The sequence below is a fragment of the Neodiprion virginianus genome, chromosome 2 (genome assembly GCF_021901495.1).
Source record: "Neodiprion virginianus isolate iyNeoVirg1 chromosome 2, iyNeoVirg1.1, whole genome shotgun sequence".
NCBI classification, from domain to species: domain Eukaryota; kingdom Metazoa; phylum Arthropoda; class Insecta; order Hymenoptera; family Diprionidae; genus Neodiprion; species Neodiprion virginianus.
The window spans coordinates 24,869,120-24,885,161 of NC_060878.1; the positions used below are offsets into that span (position 1 = coordinate 24,869,120).

The following is a 16,042-nucleotide window of genomic DNA, read 5'->3' on the forward strand; positions in this document are numbered from 1 at the left end:
CAATGATTTTTGGTATCAAGTGATTCAATGCATACATTTTCATCAATTCCGACTGACACGGAATCTCTGCACTAGGATTTTTTGAAGTCCCCCCGATATGGAGGGAATGTGCTATAGGGGTCGGCTACTTTAAAAAGTAGGCTCAGTAAATGATCACTCAGTGGTTAACCACTATTAATGGTTGGTCACAGCTATTTCGTTATGGAAATTTATTACCTGTCAACTCATTGAAAAAGTAATTATGTCATGGAAGTATAGATGTAAACTAATAAAACATTGTACGTAATTAGTTATAAAAATATGTGGTTACGAAAATTTTTCAAAACAAGATGATAAGTATGGATGAAATGGATAAGTTTCGGTTTAATCAACAACTTTTCTGGTTAAAGAAATGTACACCCAATTATAGCAGGAGATAAGACAAAAGAAAACTAGAGGCCGATCACTAGTACATTCACCTTAAGTACTTTCCTAACTGCTGTAAAACGATAATGTCGAAATATTTAAAGTTAGGAGCAGCGGTTACCAACTACCTTTTTATCATCGGATATTCGAAAATAGTAAAACCAGTAATATGTGACTAAAACGTGAATTATTATTGTAAACGTAGTTTCTTTTCATTGAGCAACATAAATATATAAAACTTGTATTCGTACTCAAACGAACCACGTATGAAATAAATCCACTGTAATGAAATTTGATGTTCGAGGTCCATTACAAATAATGCATTGAAAATAAATTGTTACAAAACAAAATTATTCACTTATCGCAAGATAGAAACTTGTGCACTTGTGAAACATAGTCAAGTTTCATTTTAAAAAAATCCAAAAACCAAGATTCAATACTAAGAAGTACTTTACACCGAAATTTGTTCATTTGAATGTACAACGAGAAATACTTCGATTATCTGATTCACTAAAGATGAAAATAAGCCTTAAAAAAGTGCAAACTTACGTGAGAATGTGAAAGGTACATTATGGTGCAATTCACATACAAAAAAAGGGAAACTCAACTACTAAAAAGGCTTCTTCCTCTACCAATTATATTCTTTTATTATTACTTTAGAGTGCTGATTTTCAGTTTTTGTGATTATAGTTAAACTATCATTTGTTACTCTATCGAAGATTAGCTAGTTAAATCAATAACTATAGATTCATCTTGTAAAGTAGATAAATGTGCAATTTAGGTTGCAAATATTCACTCTTTGTTCGGTTAAAATTAAATCTTGTAGCTGTACCTAATTGTTATCAAATAACCATAGTTTGTCAATATTCATTTATCAAATTGTCATATATTACTTATTGTTTATGGTCTGAACATGAAACCGCAATGCTCTCTAATGTTTCGAAAAAGTAAACTATGTTTTCCTCTTTGCGGAAGGAAATATAAAGAATTGTAACGGCGACGAGAAGACAATAAAATTGTTGTGGAAACAATAATACAACCCGGCTACTTACCGCCTACAAATATAAAGAAATACCATACAAGTCTGATTGATAAGGTTTATTCGATGGCTAAAAACAATAACTGCTACCATCATCATTATTAAGATTAGTATTATAATTATTAATATTACTTAGTTTAAATTTAAATTTAAAAAAAAAAAAAAAAAGATCCGAATCTGATATCATCTTTACAAGCAAATATGTACCATTTGAATAAACTTCACCAGGGATTACCAAGAGCAGGGCTCTTTTATAACTTAATAAGGCCTGCCTTGTACTACCGGTAAAGGGTGAGACAACAGCATGCGCTTGGTTAAGCTAAAAGGTACTGCCTTCCGGTGGTTGAGAAAGTTTCATGTTTTCCTTAAGTGTCATAAGACGTCGAAGTTCTTGTAGTACAGTCTTGATTGTGTATTCTCGTTGCCACTTTGCAAGTACTGGTACACTGCGATTATCAACCTGTCACAATAATATTTGAATTTCATAAAATTTCGAGTTAAAGATTTTTGGTAATGACAAAACATGTGTCATCTTATTTAAAGAGGTAATATAAATTACGTGTCTGAAGTTTAGGTCGATCAAGCTTGATCGAAATGAATTCGAATAATACAACAACAAATCAATGCAATTTTCAATTCAATATTTCACCATTTTGCACTTTCAAATAGCAACCCAGGTTACTTTCACTCAGACATTCACCATTCATAAATTTATCATCTAATGGCAGTGTTAGCATCAATTTAAATTTTCCATCAAACTTGATCGACTGGAACTTCAGATACATTATCAATCATTTAGCATTTGAAGTGTTTGAACTTAAAGCCATGTAAATATACTTCCAATCTTTGACATTTATCGAGCAGAAAAAAAATATATTTTCTTATCACTTTAGAGGCGATCCACGGTAAAATTCAGGCGAGTTTTTATGCTATATGCATCGATACACAAGCACGAGTCAATTTCACGAACTAAATGAATAATTTTATTTGACTTGCTCCAGCTACCATTTTCTTTCACGTCGCAAAGTAGTTGTCAGTTTACGAATACTGCAAATTATCAAGGTCGTTTCCTACCAAATGTTACAATCAATTCATGCCCATATCCTATAACAGGCTGATTTTTTCAACTTCCTTTAATAATATGCAAAAAGATCTACCAAATATTATATTTTTCAACTTAATTGTGACAGAAATACCAATTTGAAACTGGTTTAGCGATAACAATGGCTTGTAAAATGTGACAAATGCTTATTCTTCTAAACTGAGAAAAGTGATCCCAGATCCAAAATTTAATTTCTCGGTTTCCAATACTAAAAAATTTCCAGCCAAGGTATATTTTGCGAAAGTGTGTACAAAAAAAAAGAAGATTTTTTTCAAGTAATTATTAGAAATACAATATAGTCACAATGTTTCCTACTTTAAATATGAAACATATTGAATCAGTCTCAAAAATAGAATTTGTTTGCAATTTCATCGATGTTTGAACTAAAAACTGAGAAAAACTTGCATTTTGTAGTTTTCTAAAGTTGTATTGATATTTAATGAAAACTAGATAAAATTTGACTAGAAAAACTTTGTAAAAGGTGTTCTCGGGAGTCAAAATGTCATTGTCAATTTGAATAGTTAATGAATATTACATCCTTCTGTGGTTAGAAAACTGATATTAACATAATAAAAAGTTAAGATAATTTGAGTGAAATAAAGTAGTGTTTGATAGTGTAATTAAATTCAGTAAAAAGTGCTCGTTTAATGTTTCAGTATGAAACATATTTTAGAATTATTATACATATCTTACAAATTCTCAAATTGCAATGTTTGTACTAAGCTGGAAAACTGAAAATACATCAGTACGCATACACAAACAAACTTTACTTGTATGTGTAAAAATTTCAAATCTTCATTTTTAGTATTTCAGAATCACAATAAAGTAACAAGCAGTTTAGTTATTTATTTGTGCTACTTTGTAAGAAAAGACGATGGTAGTGAAACAAAGTAACCACTGTTTTATTATTCGATATATCAAAGTTGAAGTACATATTTCAAGCGAAAACATAAAACACTCTTTTTCTAAATCAATGAAATTATCGTAAAAATACAGAACATCAATGAATCGAGAGAGCTTCATTGGTCTCTACTCTGATTGTGAGTGCATTACTTTGAAACCCATCCAACAACCAGAGTACGATTTCTAAATTCTAAAAGTATGTGGGTAGTTTGAGAATGATTACTTACGGCACCAGTAGTACTGTTAATACAGTTCATGTTGATTCGACTTAAGAATCTTACAGTAGGCGCATCGTCCGGATATCTTTGACCACAGTCAATTTTTAAACTATACATTCTATTTTCATAAGGTGTCTGAAAAAAAGAATGTTGCAATTCACTTTTGTATCTATGACCATTATTTAAAGGGGATCACCACTGTGTGGTGCAGAAGAGCGGAGTATTATTTTTAAAATGTATATTGCGGGTCAGGTTTGCGATTTGGATTAAAATTTGTGTACTACGGTTGTAGTTTTACTCAACCTTTCATGATATTTACTATTGGGTGTATTAATCTTTAGAGAGCTGAAATTTTCCCCTTGAAGTTTGATATTTTTTAAGAGGTATGATTTAGGCATATTTACTACAGTTTCCTCGTTAACTGCTGACTCCAAAAAGAGCCAGACCAGCTCTCCGAAGGTTAAATTTATGAAAAATATACACCTTTAGGGTGGGTGCGATACCTTTCTGAATTCGATATTAATTTTGTAAATCTTCAACGACTTTTAACTGGTCGTAACTCTTGTACTTTCACATCTAGATTCTCATAATGTTCTGAAAGCTAAGCGAGTTATAAAATACCTTTTGTATGTACAGCAAGTCTTATACGCAATTTGCTAAGGGTATTTTCTAGATTCCATGCCATGAGCTTATGCAAACATTCTGTATTTACTTTCTCATCGTCGGTTGCTCAATTACAAAAGTTGTTTTTTGGTTTTAATTTAAAGTTTGAGGTTAAATTTGCAATTAAACTTTTTGGTAATGCAGCTCAGATTTAATCCATCTTAAAACTAAGAAATATTTTGTTTTTTCATATTTGACAACGCCATGATACGAATACATTTTCCACTTTACAAGATTGGCATTAAATTTGACATGTTAGACTGACTTTGAAGGAGTGGATGGCTCTATTAAGATTACTAATTTCTAAAAATTGATATTTCTTCAGCAGTTTTTGATAGAATAAGTCATAAAAAGAATTTTGGTGAAACACGAGAAATTTATGTAGTTATTCAAATTTAGAGAATACAGCATCCACAGTAGAGCCAAAAGTATTTTTATTTAACTCAAATAACAGCTTAAGTGATATACTTTGAGATGAGAAACCCAAATTTTTAACCCTATCATAGTACCCTATCATTCACGTTTAAAACAATGCTTTGAGTTGGCTATTCATTTCTTCTAAGCAATATATATGTTCATAGAAATTTGCCTATCCAGTATGAGTGCATTTGCTAAGAATTAAAGTTCATTAATACCAGAATATAGCATCAAGAAAAAAAAAAGAAAAAAAGTTCTTTTTAAAACGTGATTGTGAATATTGATTTACTTGCCAATGAGCTGTAAACAATTAAACGCAATGGTGTTTCCTGAATTCAGACATTAACATGACGAGAAAAAAAATTCGTATTAATTAATACATCTCTCTTACGTTTACCTAGGTATTTTCACTGTCGCGATTCGTGTTGATTTCAACATGAATTTGCTTTGTGATTTCCATTATCTCTTTTTTTGTTTTAAACATTTTTTAGCTCATTCTGTGAGAGAAGTATTGCCCTTTAAAAAATTGACCAATGCATAAGTTTTGATTCACCTTCACATGGACAGATTAATGAGTGATTAATTGTCAGTAATATGTCAGTCGAAGCTGTATTGTTACAACTTCATACGTAAAGTATAATAATATGGTATAATTGAATACCGCTGGATTATAACTTTAGCATAAATAAAATTGCCACTCAACATGAGAATATAGTCAACAATTGCCAAAAATTTAACTTGTTTAATTCCAATGTATTCTGAAATTTATCTAAGAAACAAATTTTCGAAAAGTACTCACAGTTATGAAATTATCATGTTATTCATATATGTAGGTGGTAAATTCAAAAATTTTAGCCAACTAGAAAAATTCAAAAAACGAGAATCAAACCTGGCATTTATGTTTGCTTCGCTGCAGACTTAGCCCACTATACCACCTAGCCATCCTTATCACATTGACGTGTATTTTACATCACCTGGTTCCGAATTTGTTTTTCATGTGCATGTTAACTTACAATTAATAGTTTGTCGCATAAGCACAATATTGGCACTTGTTGGCAAGTGGAGTACACACGATGCAATACCTACGCATATTTTAGTCTTCACTGTGTAATAAAGTTTATTTTGCGAATAAGATATATCATATGTACATCAAGCCAAACAGACAGCCGTGTACATCCATACTGGCATAGGTAGTTTATCCTATGTATTATATGCACACTTGCCAACAAGTTTCAATATTGTGCTTATACAAAGAACCGTTAATTGTTATTTAGAGGATTTGCGTTTTTTTCCACAAGTTACCAACCATATTTATTCCATTTTGCTACACAGTAATGCCTCACAATAGTCAACTCATTGGGGCCTTCAAGCCCCTCAATAGTTTGCATATCCACCCCAATAGTCGAAACTCTCACATACACACAGTCTAGTAAGTCCCCGACGCGCCACTGACTACAGAAACCAAACGCCAAGTCACGCCGAACATATACACATCCATATTTACATACCCACTGCAGCGAGTGGTGAAATGCAAATAAAAAAGTATGATCGTGGAAGAATATAAATAATTGAAAGTAAGTTGATTAATTTGTATTTTTTGCTATTATACCAAACTGTGGCTCCGTCTGAGGTATTTGGGAAATATAAAAAGTATATTACAGTCTGCAGGAAAAATGAACCTTATCCAATGTAATCTCACTTTGTTACTTTTTCTCGAACTATGAGTCCTTGAAAAAGAATTTTCAATGCAAAGATCACGCCACATTTTACACATCTATATGAGAACACACTTCTAGTTTCTATCTTTTTCACTCAACCCACTTGTATTAATACTGAATAACTATGAACACTTGTATTAATACTGAATAACTTTGAATACATATTTTTCCGCTGTCTGTTTAAAATTGCAGTTCCAGTTTATTAAAAACCTCTCGAAAAACCTCATACGGAGGTCCTTTAATCCCAATATAGCCAATAATTTTTGGAAACAAAGGAAAAGAAGAAGGCTGACCATGGATGAGCAAGAAAAATTATTAATTGGTTGAATACTGGTAAGTCGGGCCATAAGATAGCGCGTGATTACGGTATCAAAAGATTGATTGTGACAAAAGTAAAAAAAAACTAGAAAAAACATAAATCACCAGCACCGCTTCCTTCAAGAGCAGCATGGACGTATAACGAAGAAGAAAATCTCAAACTTCGAAAATAGTGGTTTCGAAAAAGCAATTTACGAATGGTTCGTGCAACAGAGAACCTTAGGCCAATCTGTCTTATAGGAGATTCTAACTGAAAAAGCTTTAATATACCACCAACAAATTTTTGGCGCAGAATATAAGTTCAAGATAAATAACGGTTGGCTTGATCGCTTTAACAAACATCATGGCATTCGTAGTTTCACGATGCAAGGGGAACACCTATCAGCTGATTCTGCTAGCACTCAGGAGCTTATTGAGTCTTTTTCTACATTTCTATTAAAAAACGAGTATTGTCTTGATCATGTCTACAATGCAGATGAGACTGGTCTCTTGTGGAAAACCGTACCACCTTAGACATTGGCAGGACAATTTGAGATATCTGCTCCAGGGTGTAAGGTGATATAGGATCGTGTTATTATAATGGTGTGTGCCAATGCAAGTGGATCCCACAAAGTTTCTCTTTATTTAAAACGGTCACAAAAATACCTGGATGGACCGAGATCTTTTCCCAGAGAGGTATAGAGATGTTTTCCTACCTTACTGATAAAAGAGATTCTTCAGATAATTCTGCCTTATTTGACGGTGAGGAACCCATATGAGTATGCCAAACATGGTCTGAGATTACGAAGGCTATTCTATCGAGGACACACATGGCTAAATGAAGATGCAGCAGAGCCAGGATGGCCATGTTCAACTGACACCAAAATTATAAACAGCATGTTGGGGGAAATTACTGATGACATAGCTGCCGAAGAGATAAACATGGAAGAATGTAAGGAGAATGAGACTGATGAAAACAAAGATGTATCGCCCAAAAAAGGCGTAGCTGCAGTCAAGAAATCATCTAGATACATGGAAATTGGGACTCCACGCATAATCACATTTGTAATTTAAGCATTCGTGCAGTTATTAAAAACGATATTACCAGCGTAAATTTAATTTACGAATTTTGAAAGCTACTGATTGGGCGAAAGAATAGTAATTCAGTTTGACCCAATATATACAACCACATGCTGATTTTCAATTACAAAGTGCACGCATAAGTACGACTTTACGTTAAAAAATTATTTAGTCCTATGATAACTTTTTATTGTACTCTCGGAATAAATACTGTTCGATTCAGACAACAGCACCCTTTTACATTAGTACAAAACGGAAACAAAAACTGTTATGTGGTGGTATATGGAAGAGAAAACTGAAAATAATAAACAAAAAAATAATACATTTGCAATCATTACTTATACAAAAACAGTTTTTGGGATTGATGAGAGAGGGAAACAAAGTAGAATTACCTCCAGCCAATCAACATTATTGTACACAGCAAAGAAAGCCTATAAATAGACAAGCGAGAATCATAATTGTAATTAGAGTAGAAATACAAAATGTTGTGTCGCAATAGACGATTTAGAACGAAGAAACAGAACTTACGTAATACTTCACTACAATCAATATTATTATTCAAAATTTTGAAAACAAAAAATGCAGTGTTACTATAGTCATGATCTCAAAAATGCATGGTACTTCCCGATCCTATAGGCCACAAATCACAAAAATAATGATTTAGTTTCTCAAGTTTATTGATAACAGTGCAGGCCAAGGGCCTCCAGATAACTCGACAATAAAACAAACCGGGAAAGATGAACAAATACTATAGGGTAAGGAAGGTAATATCATTTTTGACCAATACAAATAATCACTTGACGATGTTGATCTTCCTAACAGATTTGGAGACAACGTAGTCAAGATATTTATTAAATGTCATTCTACTGTCAAAGTAAACCCCCAGGTCCTTCGCTTCTTTCACCTGCTTCAAAGTCGAATTGCCGAGTTTATAATAGGTTATGTCAGAAGTTGACAAGTGTTTGCCAAATGTAAGACAAAACATTTATCAACATTGCAAATTAACCCATTACGGCCAAACCAATAGAACATGCGGTTTAGTTCCTGCATGAGAATCCTGTCGTTACGATTTGCAATGACCCTAAGAATCTTGCCCTCATCAGCAAAGTATGGGAATTTGACAGACTTAAAAATCAGGTTAATATCACTGTAGATAAGGAATAACAGAGGATCCAGGTGTGTACGTTACCCTACTCTAGAAGTAACCAGAATAGCTGAGGATGTAAAGTTTAAAACTTTAGCAAACTGAACCCTATCACTAGGAAATTATTCGACCCAGTGGAGAAACGACCCTGCTATACTGCAAGCTGCAAGCTTCCTCACAAGTAATTCCTTGTTAAAAACATCAAAAGTGGTGGTGAGGTCAGTGTAACCAGAGTCAACTGTATTACCATCATATAAACTAAAGGTAATGTAGTCAGTGTGGATACCAAGATTTATTGCTGTGGAACGCCCGGACGAAAATCCAAGCTACTCAGGCATAATAAATTTATGGAAAAACGGCGTAAATGATTGTAACTCTAAACTAAATTATCAAATAGCTTACAGAATATATTACATTTACTAATAGGCCGATAATTGTTAGCGATTCTCCCTCTGAACAGTGGCGTGACAAAGCACTGCATCCAACAGACTAGAAAAAACCCAAGCACCAAAGACAAGTTAAAAACTCGTATTAGGATAGGGATAAATAAAGATGCACACCTTTCGACTAATAATAGGTGAACCCCATCTAGGCCCGCACAGGAAGTTCCATTTACATCAGAAATAGTCTTTAACACCTCACATTCATTAAACTGGAGAGTATTGAAACAATTAGGATGATAAAAATTACAATTTGTAGATGAGAGATTACTTATAAAATAAACATTACCAAACTTTTTAGCATGAAATTCTCGAATAGCTCGACAATTTCATGCCCCTCTTTGGCAACTTCAGTACCGTAACACATTAAGGAGGACAAGGACCGACTGTTATCAATCGAGTTGATAAGAATGAAAAAAATACTAAAGGTCACCAACAACAGAGTCATTCTCTGTTCATTCTCATCCTCGATGTTACGGATGTGAATATTTTCATCATGAGCACATATCATCTTACGCAAGGATCGCTTTTCTTTAAATAACTTTTAATAATATTGGGAATCAAACATCTTATACAGCCTGTAATACTTCTGTTTCTCTCCAAGCGAATTAATAAGTTTGACAGAGAACCACTTAGGGTAAGCACGGCCTAATAGTAACTTTAGGAATATACTTATCAACTAAATTTGATATCTGTGAATTTTTTTTTTTCAGACAGATTCAAAACTTGAAAGAAGTGAACATTCATGATTTGTTTCAGGTTATGCAGCACCTGTATTAATTTGATTATTTCGTGTAGGTTACGTTATTATTTTTTAAGTTTTGTAACTGCCATACACTTGACTGCTACGAAATTCAGTTGTGCGCATATTTTTATAAGCGTACTATGGAAGCAGAGCATCAGTGGCCGATTTCGGGGTCCTGTGAGAGGAAGTGTGAGTTGATTGTTGAGGGGTTGACTATTACGGAACATTACTGTATGTGCACATGCAAGAGATTTTCGTAGTTTAAATTATCAGTTATTGGAATTTAGTTGGAAGTGAAATTATACTTGAGCTGTTTTAGCTGCCATCTTGTTTGGTGTAAAATGCCATTTGCTATTTGATCTACAATTGCGAAAAGAAGCAGGTATGGTTGGCTTTTAATACCGCAACTTATTGGCTTGTAACATATCTATTATCCTGCAGGTAAATTCTTATTATCAGTCACAGAGTTTTTTGCTTTAAAAATGTTCTCCCGTTGACTAACAAATTATCACTAATCAAAGTCCACTCACTCTCGGTGGTCCAATTATCATTCCAGTCCAATGTGTTAAGGTCATATCATCGTCGTTTTCTAAACCCCAACTAATAGTTCCATCGCCAACACCTTTTTGCCCTTGTTCTAGCTCCTCGAGTAAGCGGAAATTTCTAGGGACAACTGAAACATAATGTGATAGCTCGTTGAGGCTGACAAATTCACATTTACAGTAAATCATTACACAGTGAGATATTTACATCCTCTTATTGGTGTTTGTGTAACTGAGGATTAATAAATCTTAGCATCACTACATATTCACAAATCTTCATGGGAATATTTAAGAATTTCCAGTAACACTACGCAAAATTGTATATCGTTTTATTAGAAAAACAGTTGGAAGCTAAAATTATGAATAACGAGATCGGGTTGAAATTGGTGTTAAGTTAACATAACAAGACTAGGGTCAAATGTGAATCATTAACTTTCAGTTATAGAAAAATGTAGTCACTGCAGTTGTGAAACAAGTACAGCTTGCTGTTTCAATAATACCGGTGATAGGGAATAATTTTGCGAAAAAAAGCAGTACCCTCACTCTCGATGTGAAGCAGTGACAAAAACATTTCAATCACTCTCTTTCAATACTGTCACAAAGCACTTAGCATAGGGCACTTTTGTAAAAGTCGAAGAGCTTGGCCATGAGTGAGGGAAGCACTCGAGCTCAAAATAGGGGAAGCGGCACTATTGTCAGAGCACATTGTACATCGCATTTTTGAAATTCTCAAGTTACAATATAGCTATTTTTTTAACATGCAAAAAACATGCAAGTAAAGTTAATCGAGGTGAATTTCAGTGAAAACGTAATTTTCACATAGAAATATGTAACAAATGTCAGGTAGAATAACCTAATTGCTAACTCCATAGTTTTTTCACCATCAAAAGCGTACTGAGCATTGTGTTGCTTACGTTGCAGAGTGACGAGATACCTATTGTTTACCTTATTAACCAACACTGTCGGATGTTTTAGTTACTTAATAACCCGGCAAGACATGTTACAAGGTTAACTATAGATAACTCGCTATGCTGCAACATAAGCAAGAAAACATATAGTGAAATTTATTTATCTCAAATGATACATACATAGTTCATTTTGTTCATGAAAAAATGAATTCTCTATGGTTCATTAAAGATAAATTACTGGCTCTAGTTACCGAGCAACTCTAAAGTTGTCTTACAAAATTCTAAGCTTGTGACTTTAAACTTTAAACTTTATCTTTCTGAAATTGTTGATGATATAATTTTTTTCGGTGTAATTTAAATTTCCAGTTTTCAAACTCTTTTGTGTCAAAATGAAATTTTCTCAATTTCTGACCATTTTCATAATGTATATAATAATGGGCTTATACAAGGGTAATTGTTTTACAAAACTTCTTCAGTTTCAGACAGATTTTTCCAAAGTTAGTACACATAGAAAAATATGTGATATAATTTTTCTAAAAGTTGGTCAAGCAAGTTGGTGTCGAAAAGTTGGTTGTATATTTGTTTTAATAAATCCTCGAAACTTCAGGCCCCTTAGGGGCGATTGTGTTTATTACACTCACATTGATTAACTTCAATTGCACCATTTAAGACATTTGAGATTTTTATTTGTATTGATTTTTGAGTAGATGATACAAGAAATGCGTCTGCAAGATCATTGGATGTTTAGTCGTTTATAAGACAATGACTTAAAAATTTTGGAAGAAGTTTAAGTAAGATACATTTGGTTCTATATATAAATTTTACTGAATTTGATAGCGTCATTTGCAAGTAATTAATCCTGAAAGATAATCAGTTATATGCAGGCTCTAATGGTTTGTACTATTTTAGTTTCTACATGATCAATTGAACTTTTCATTTACAACTCTCTATAAATTACCGCCTTATATTACAATTAAAACAAACGAAATTTAGAATAATTTAAAAGTTAGACAACTTTTATTATGTAGAAATTTTTATACATTATTCTCCACCAGTTGAATTGACAATGTTGTATAAATGAAAATGATATCGTCGATGGTAAATGACGTGGGTACAGATTGTAGCATTTGTAGCTTAGTTGCTAGATAAATAATTGTGCAAAATTGTAATGCAATTAAAATTTAATTAGTCAAGCATACTGGGAACTAGGACATGCCATTTCCTATACTCTGATCTAGTTTCATACAAAAACAAACATATCCATAAAAAATAAAACTGGACGGAAGGCCACTGTGTGCCACTACGTTTTCTATAGCTCAAAAATACATGAAAATGTTAGGCACGTCGTTAATAACATATTTTAAATATCAGATAATACCTAACATTTGTCTGAAATTAAAAAGCATATCAGAAAAGTATAAGGAGAATCGGTGATTAAGATCAAGGAAATAAGACATTTGGTTATTTCCAAATATGGAACAACTAAAAGGTAACGTTACAACACTAATGCTCGCAGTTTACGATACTAGACCACAAAATAATGAAAACATGTGTAATGGAGCGGAAGATGTTTGATGCATTTTGGTGGATACCAACGATGTGGATTCTTGACGTCGGAGATATACGTCAACTACGACGACACATAGAGAAGACTGATCTAAACAATTTGACGGGTTGAACTGGTAAAGTATGAGAAAGGGGGTCGTCAAATAGACGCAAATGCAAAATTATGTATATTCTTCATTCGACTATGGTTACTTACGAACTAAGGAACGATATGCAATTAGGGGACAGGGAAAAAACGTGATCTGTCAGGTGACTAGTACTCATTATTGTGGAATTAGTAATTGGTTTCAGGTGGGAATATGATTATTGGATAGTTCGTGAGACTCTAGAATGGTCAGGGAGATCATTGAAAATGTACAAGTATAAATAATGAATCACGAAAATACGTGTGGTTAATACCACGGTTAATACTGACCAACACCGGCCGTGGGTACCGCCATGATCTCAAAATTTGTGCGGCTTGATAAATGTTGGTTTTACTACGGTGTACAGTAATATTTTAGCGATATAACCACGTAATATTGAGTATTACTTTTCTTACGATAATCTCACGACAAAACCTTCCATTACCTATACCGGAGGCTGACAAAAATCAAGCTCTCAATTTCAAAGTAAACTCACGTCGCAAAACTTCGGGCAACCTCCGGGAGGTTGTCTAATTACGTTGGTTATGTGGCAAGTGGTGATAGGCGAGCTTACTATCATTATCTGGGCCGACATTTTGTCCATATGTATTGGTGATGCTACAGAACTGTAGATGGCATTACTTCACTCACCTGTAACATTGACAGCATTCCACGATGATTTCCAGATACTAGATACTAGGTTTGTTCGTGCTAGCTACACTTTCTACACTTGCGCGTTTGTTTTAGCGGACGTGACGTCGGATGGCGCTGTTTGTTTTACAAATGTCACTAGACTTTCGTTACACTTTGGTCGTGTTCGAAAATTGACAAACATTACTGTCAGCAATCTTTCATCTCTTTTGCGCTTCCAAGTTCGTGGATAGCTCTGACTCTGGCCTAGGGAATTTTCAGTACTATCAGTCAATTTACGAACACGGCCTTTGTGTACACTTTTTACACTCGGTCGAGACTAAAGCACACGAAAATAAAATAATCTCGAATACAGGTGATGAGAGAAATTAATGACACTGTAGTCAGGGCAGCTAGGTGGTCTAATGGAGTAAGTCTCCGGTAAAGCATCTCTAGATACCAAGTTCGATTCCTGGCTCCGTCGTTAATTTTTCAACTCACCTGAAAATTTTCGAAATTGTACTCTTTTGAGTATAAATATTACTGTTCCAGGTTACCGCCATTGCGAGAATCTTCGGAACCGATGCTACAAACCTATATGCAGGAACCATAATCCTTGTTAGTCATAATGCACCACTCCTAAGTGCATTTAGACATCGTGTGACGACGCATGGTCTGGCCGATATATCGTGGACAGAACGCCACTGCCTATACGACGAATCCGGTCGAAGCGAATACCTAAAGAGTATAGAATAGCGTAAAGGGCAGATCGCAGCCTGCCATTCCCCGACTTCCCGGCCAGGCGCCGGACCGACTTATAAGATCGCTGCTCCAGCGTTGAGCCATCGCTCCGAGGACCGATTCCGCGTACCTGTCGATAGTGACTATAATCACGGAGTATGGAGCCATACTCCACCACTCCAAGTTGAGAGTTACTGCAAGTTGTTGCTCCCCATTCGGCAACTTTGACCGGGAGGTATCCTCCTTGCTCCACACATGCTTTTGCCATAGGGTCCCCAACGATAGGCAACTTGGAAAGTAAGGTGCCGGCAACTGAAAATTTTGTGAGAGCTGGTATCAACGACGAAATCATGAGCGGAACATTACGTGTCATCTATCGGTAATTTTTGAAGATGCGTAACACAATCACAACTGATATTCGCCACAAGAGGAATGACCCAATTATAGTGGGGAATAAACGACCAATTACAGGAAGCAGGATTACCTGACGACATCAGCGAGAACGGCGAGCCAAACCCCGACCTCCATCTATTCTACGCTCATGAGATTGAGATAACTCTTTCTATCTCGCTCGTTACGTGTAGAAATTTCCTTCACTTAATTTTCCTTTCCTTCTTCTTTACTGCTATCGCTACCGTTTCTCTATCGTTTTATCGTTTTATATGACCGTTTAGCTCCTTTCCTTTTCTATTACCTTTTTTTTCTTACTATCGATAAATTTTATTTAAATTTAAATCAGTGCATGCGTGCCCGAGTCACCGGCTAAGATAAGGGTTCTCCAGTTGTATTGTTTCGTTACGAAGTTGCTCGTATCTTGTTTTCTTATATCTTAATTCTCTATTTTGGTTGCATCGTGTTATGCCAGTTTCTCTGTGAATCATGGTCCGCGTCTCTGAGTTGCTGTAGACCGTCGCGTGACTGCGTGATTTCTTTGATTAATTAATTCCGTTAAATATTATTGTTGAGCGACCTCGTAGCTACCGAATAAATATCTCTATCATCTGAATTTCTTATAATTTCATGCTGGAATCGCTTCCGTAATTTCTACCATCTTTTGCCATCGCTATTTATTTTTTCTCTTAATTTTCCATGCCAATAATGCTTACTGTGTTTTACTGTTTATTGTATCGTACTGCCGATTATAGTATATTTACTATCGAGCATGTTTTCTATCGGAAATCGTGATTCTTGAAGTACATCAGAGCGTAGATTAAGCCGCTGAATACTACCATACCCTTTCCATCGCTTATTAACAGTTTTGTATTGCTCTTACCTGCTAATTTTTTTTTTGTATTTCTCTGCAATACCGTATTTCTTTGTTAATTTAAGTTCTGCTTATTATGGCTGACTTTATTGTAA

The 16,042-nt window shown here is 34.4% G+C and overlaps 1 protein-coding gene across 1 annotated transcript; it reads right to left on the reverse strand.

The window, feature by feature from the left end:
* Positions 1-1,488: 1,488 nt before the first annotated feature.
* LOC124298042 (ubiquitin-conjugating enzyme E2 variant 2) lies at positions 1,489-13,858 on the reverse strand. The gene is made up of 4 exons (XM_046749599.1): positions 13,603-13,858; positions 10,702-10,844; positions 3,677-3,802; positions 1,489-1,904 (listed from the first exon to the last, which is right to left on the reverse strand). Exons 1-4 carry the CDS (start codon positions 13,625-13,627, stop codon positions 1,764-1,766), a joined length of 435 nt encoding a protein of 144 aa, XP_046605555.1. The 5' UTR covers positions 13,628-13,858; the 3' UTR covers positions 1,489-1,763.
* Positions 13,859-16,042: the final 2,184 nt, after the last annotated feature.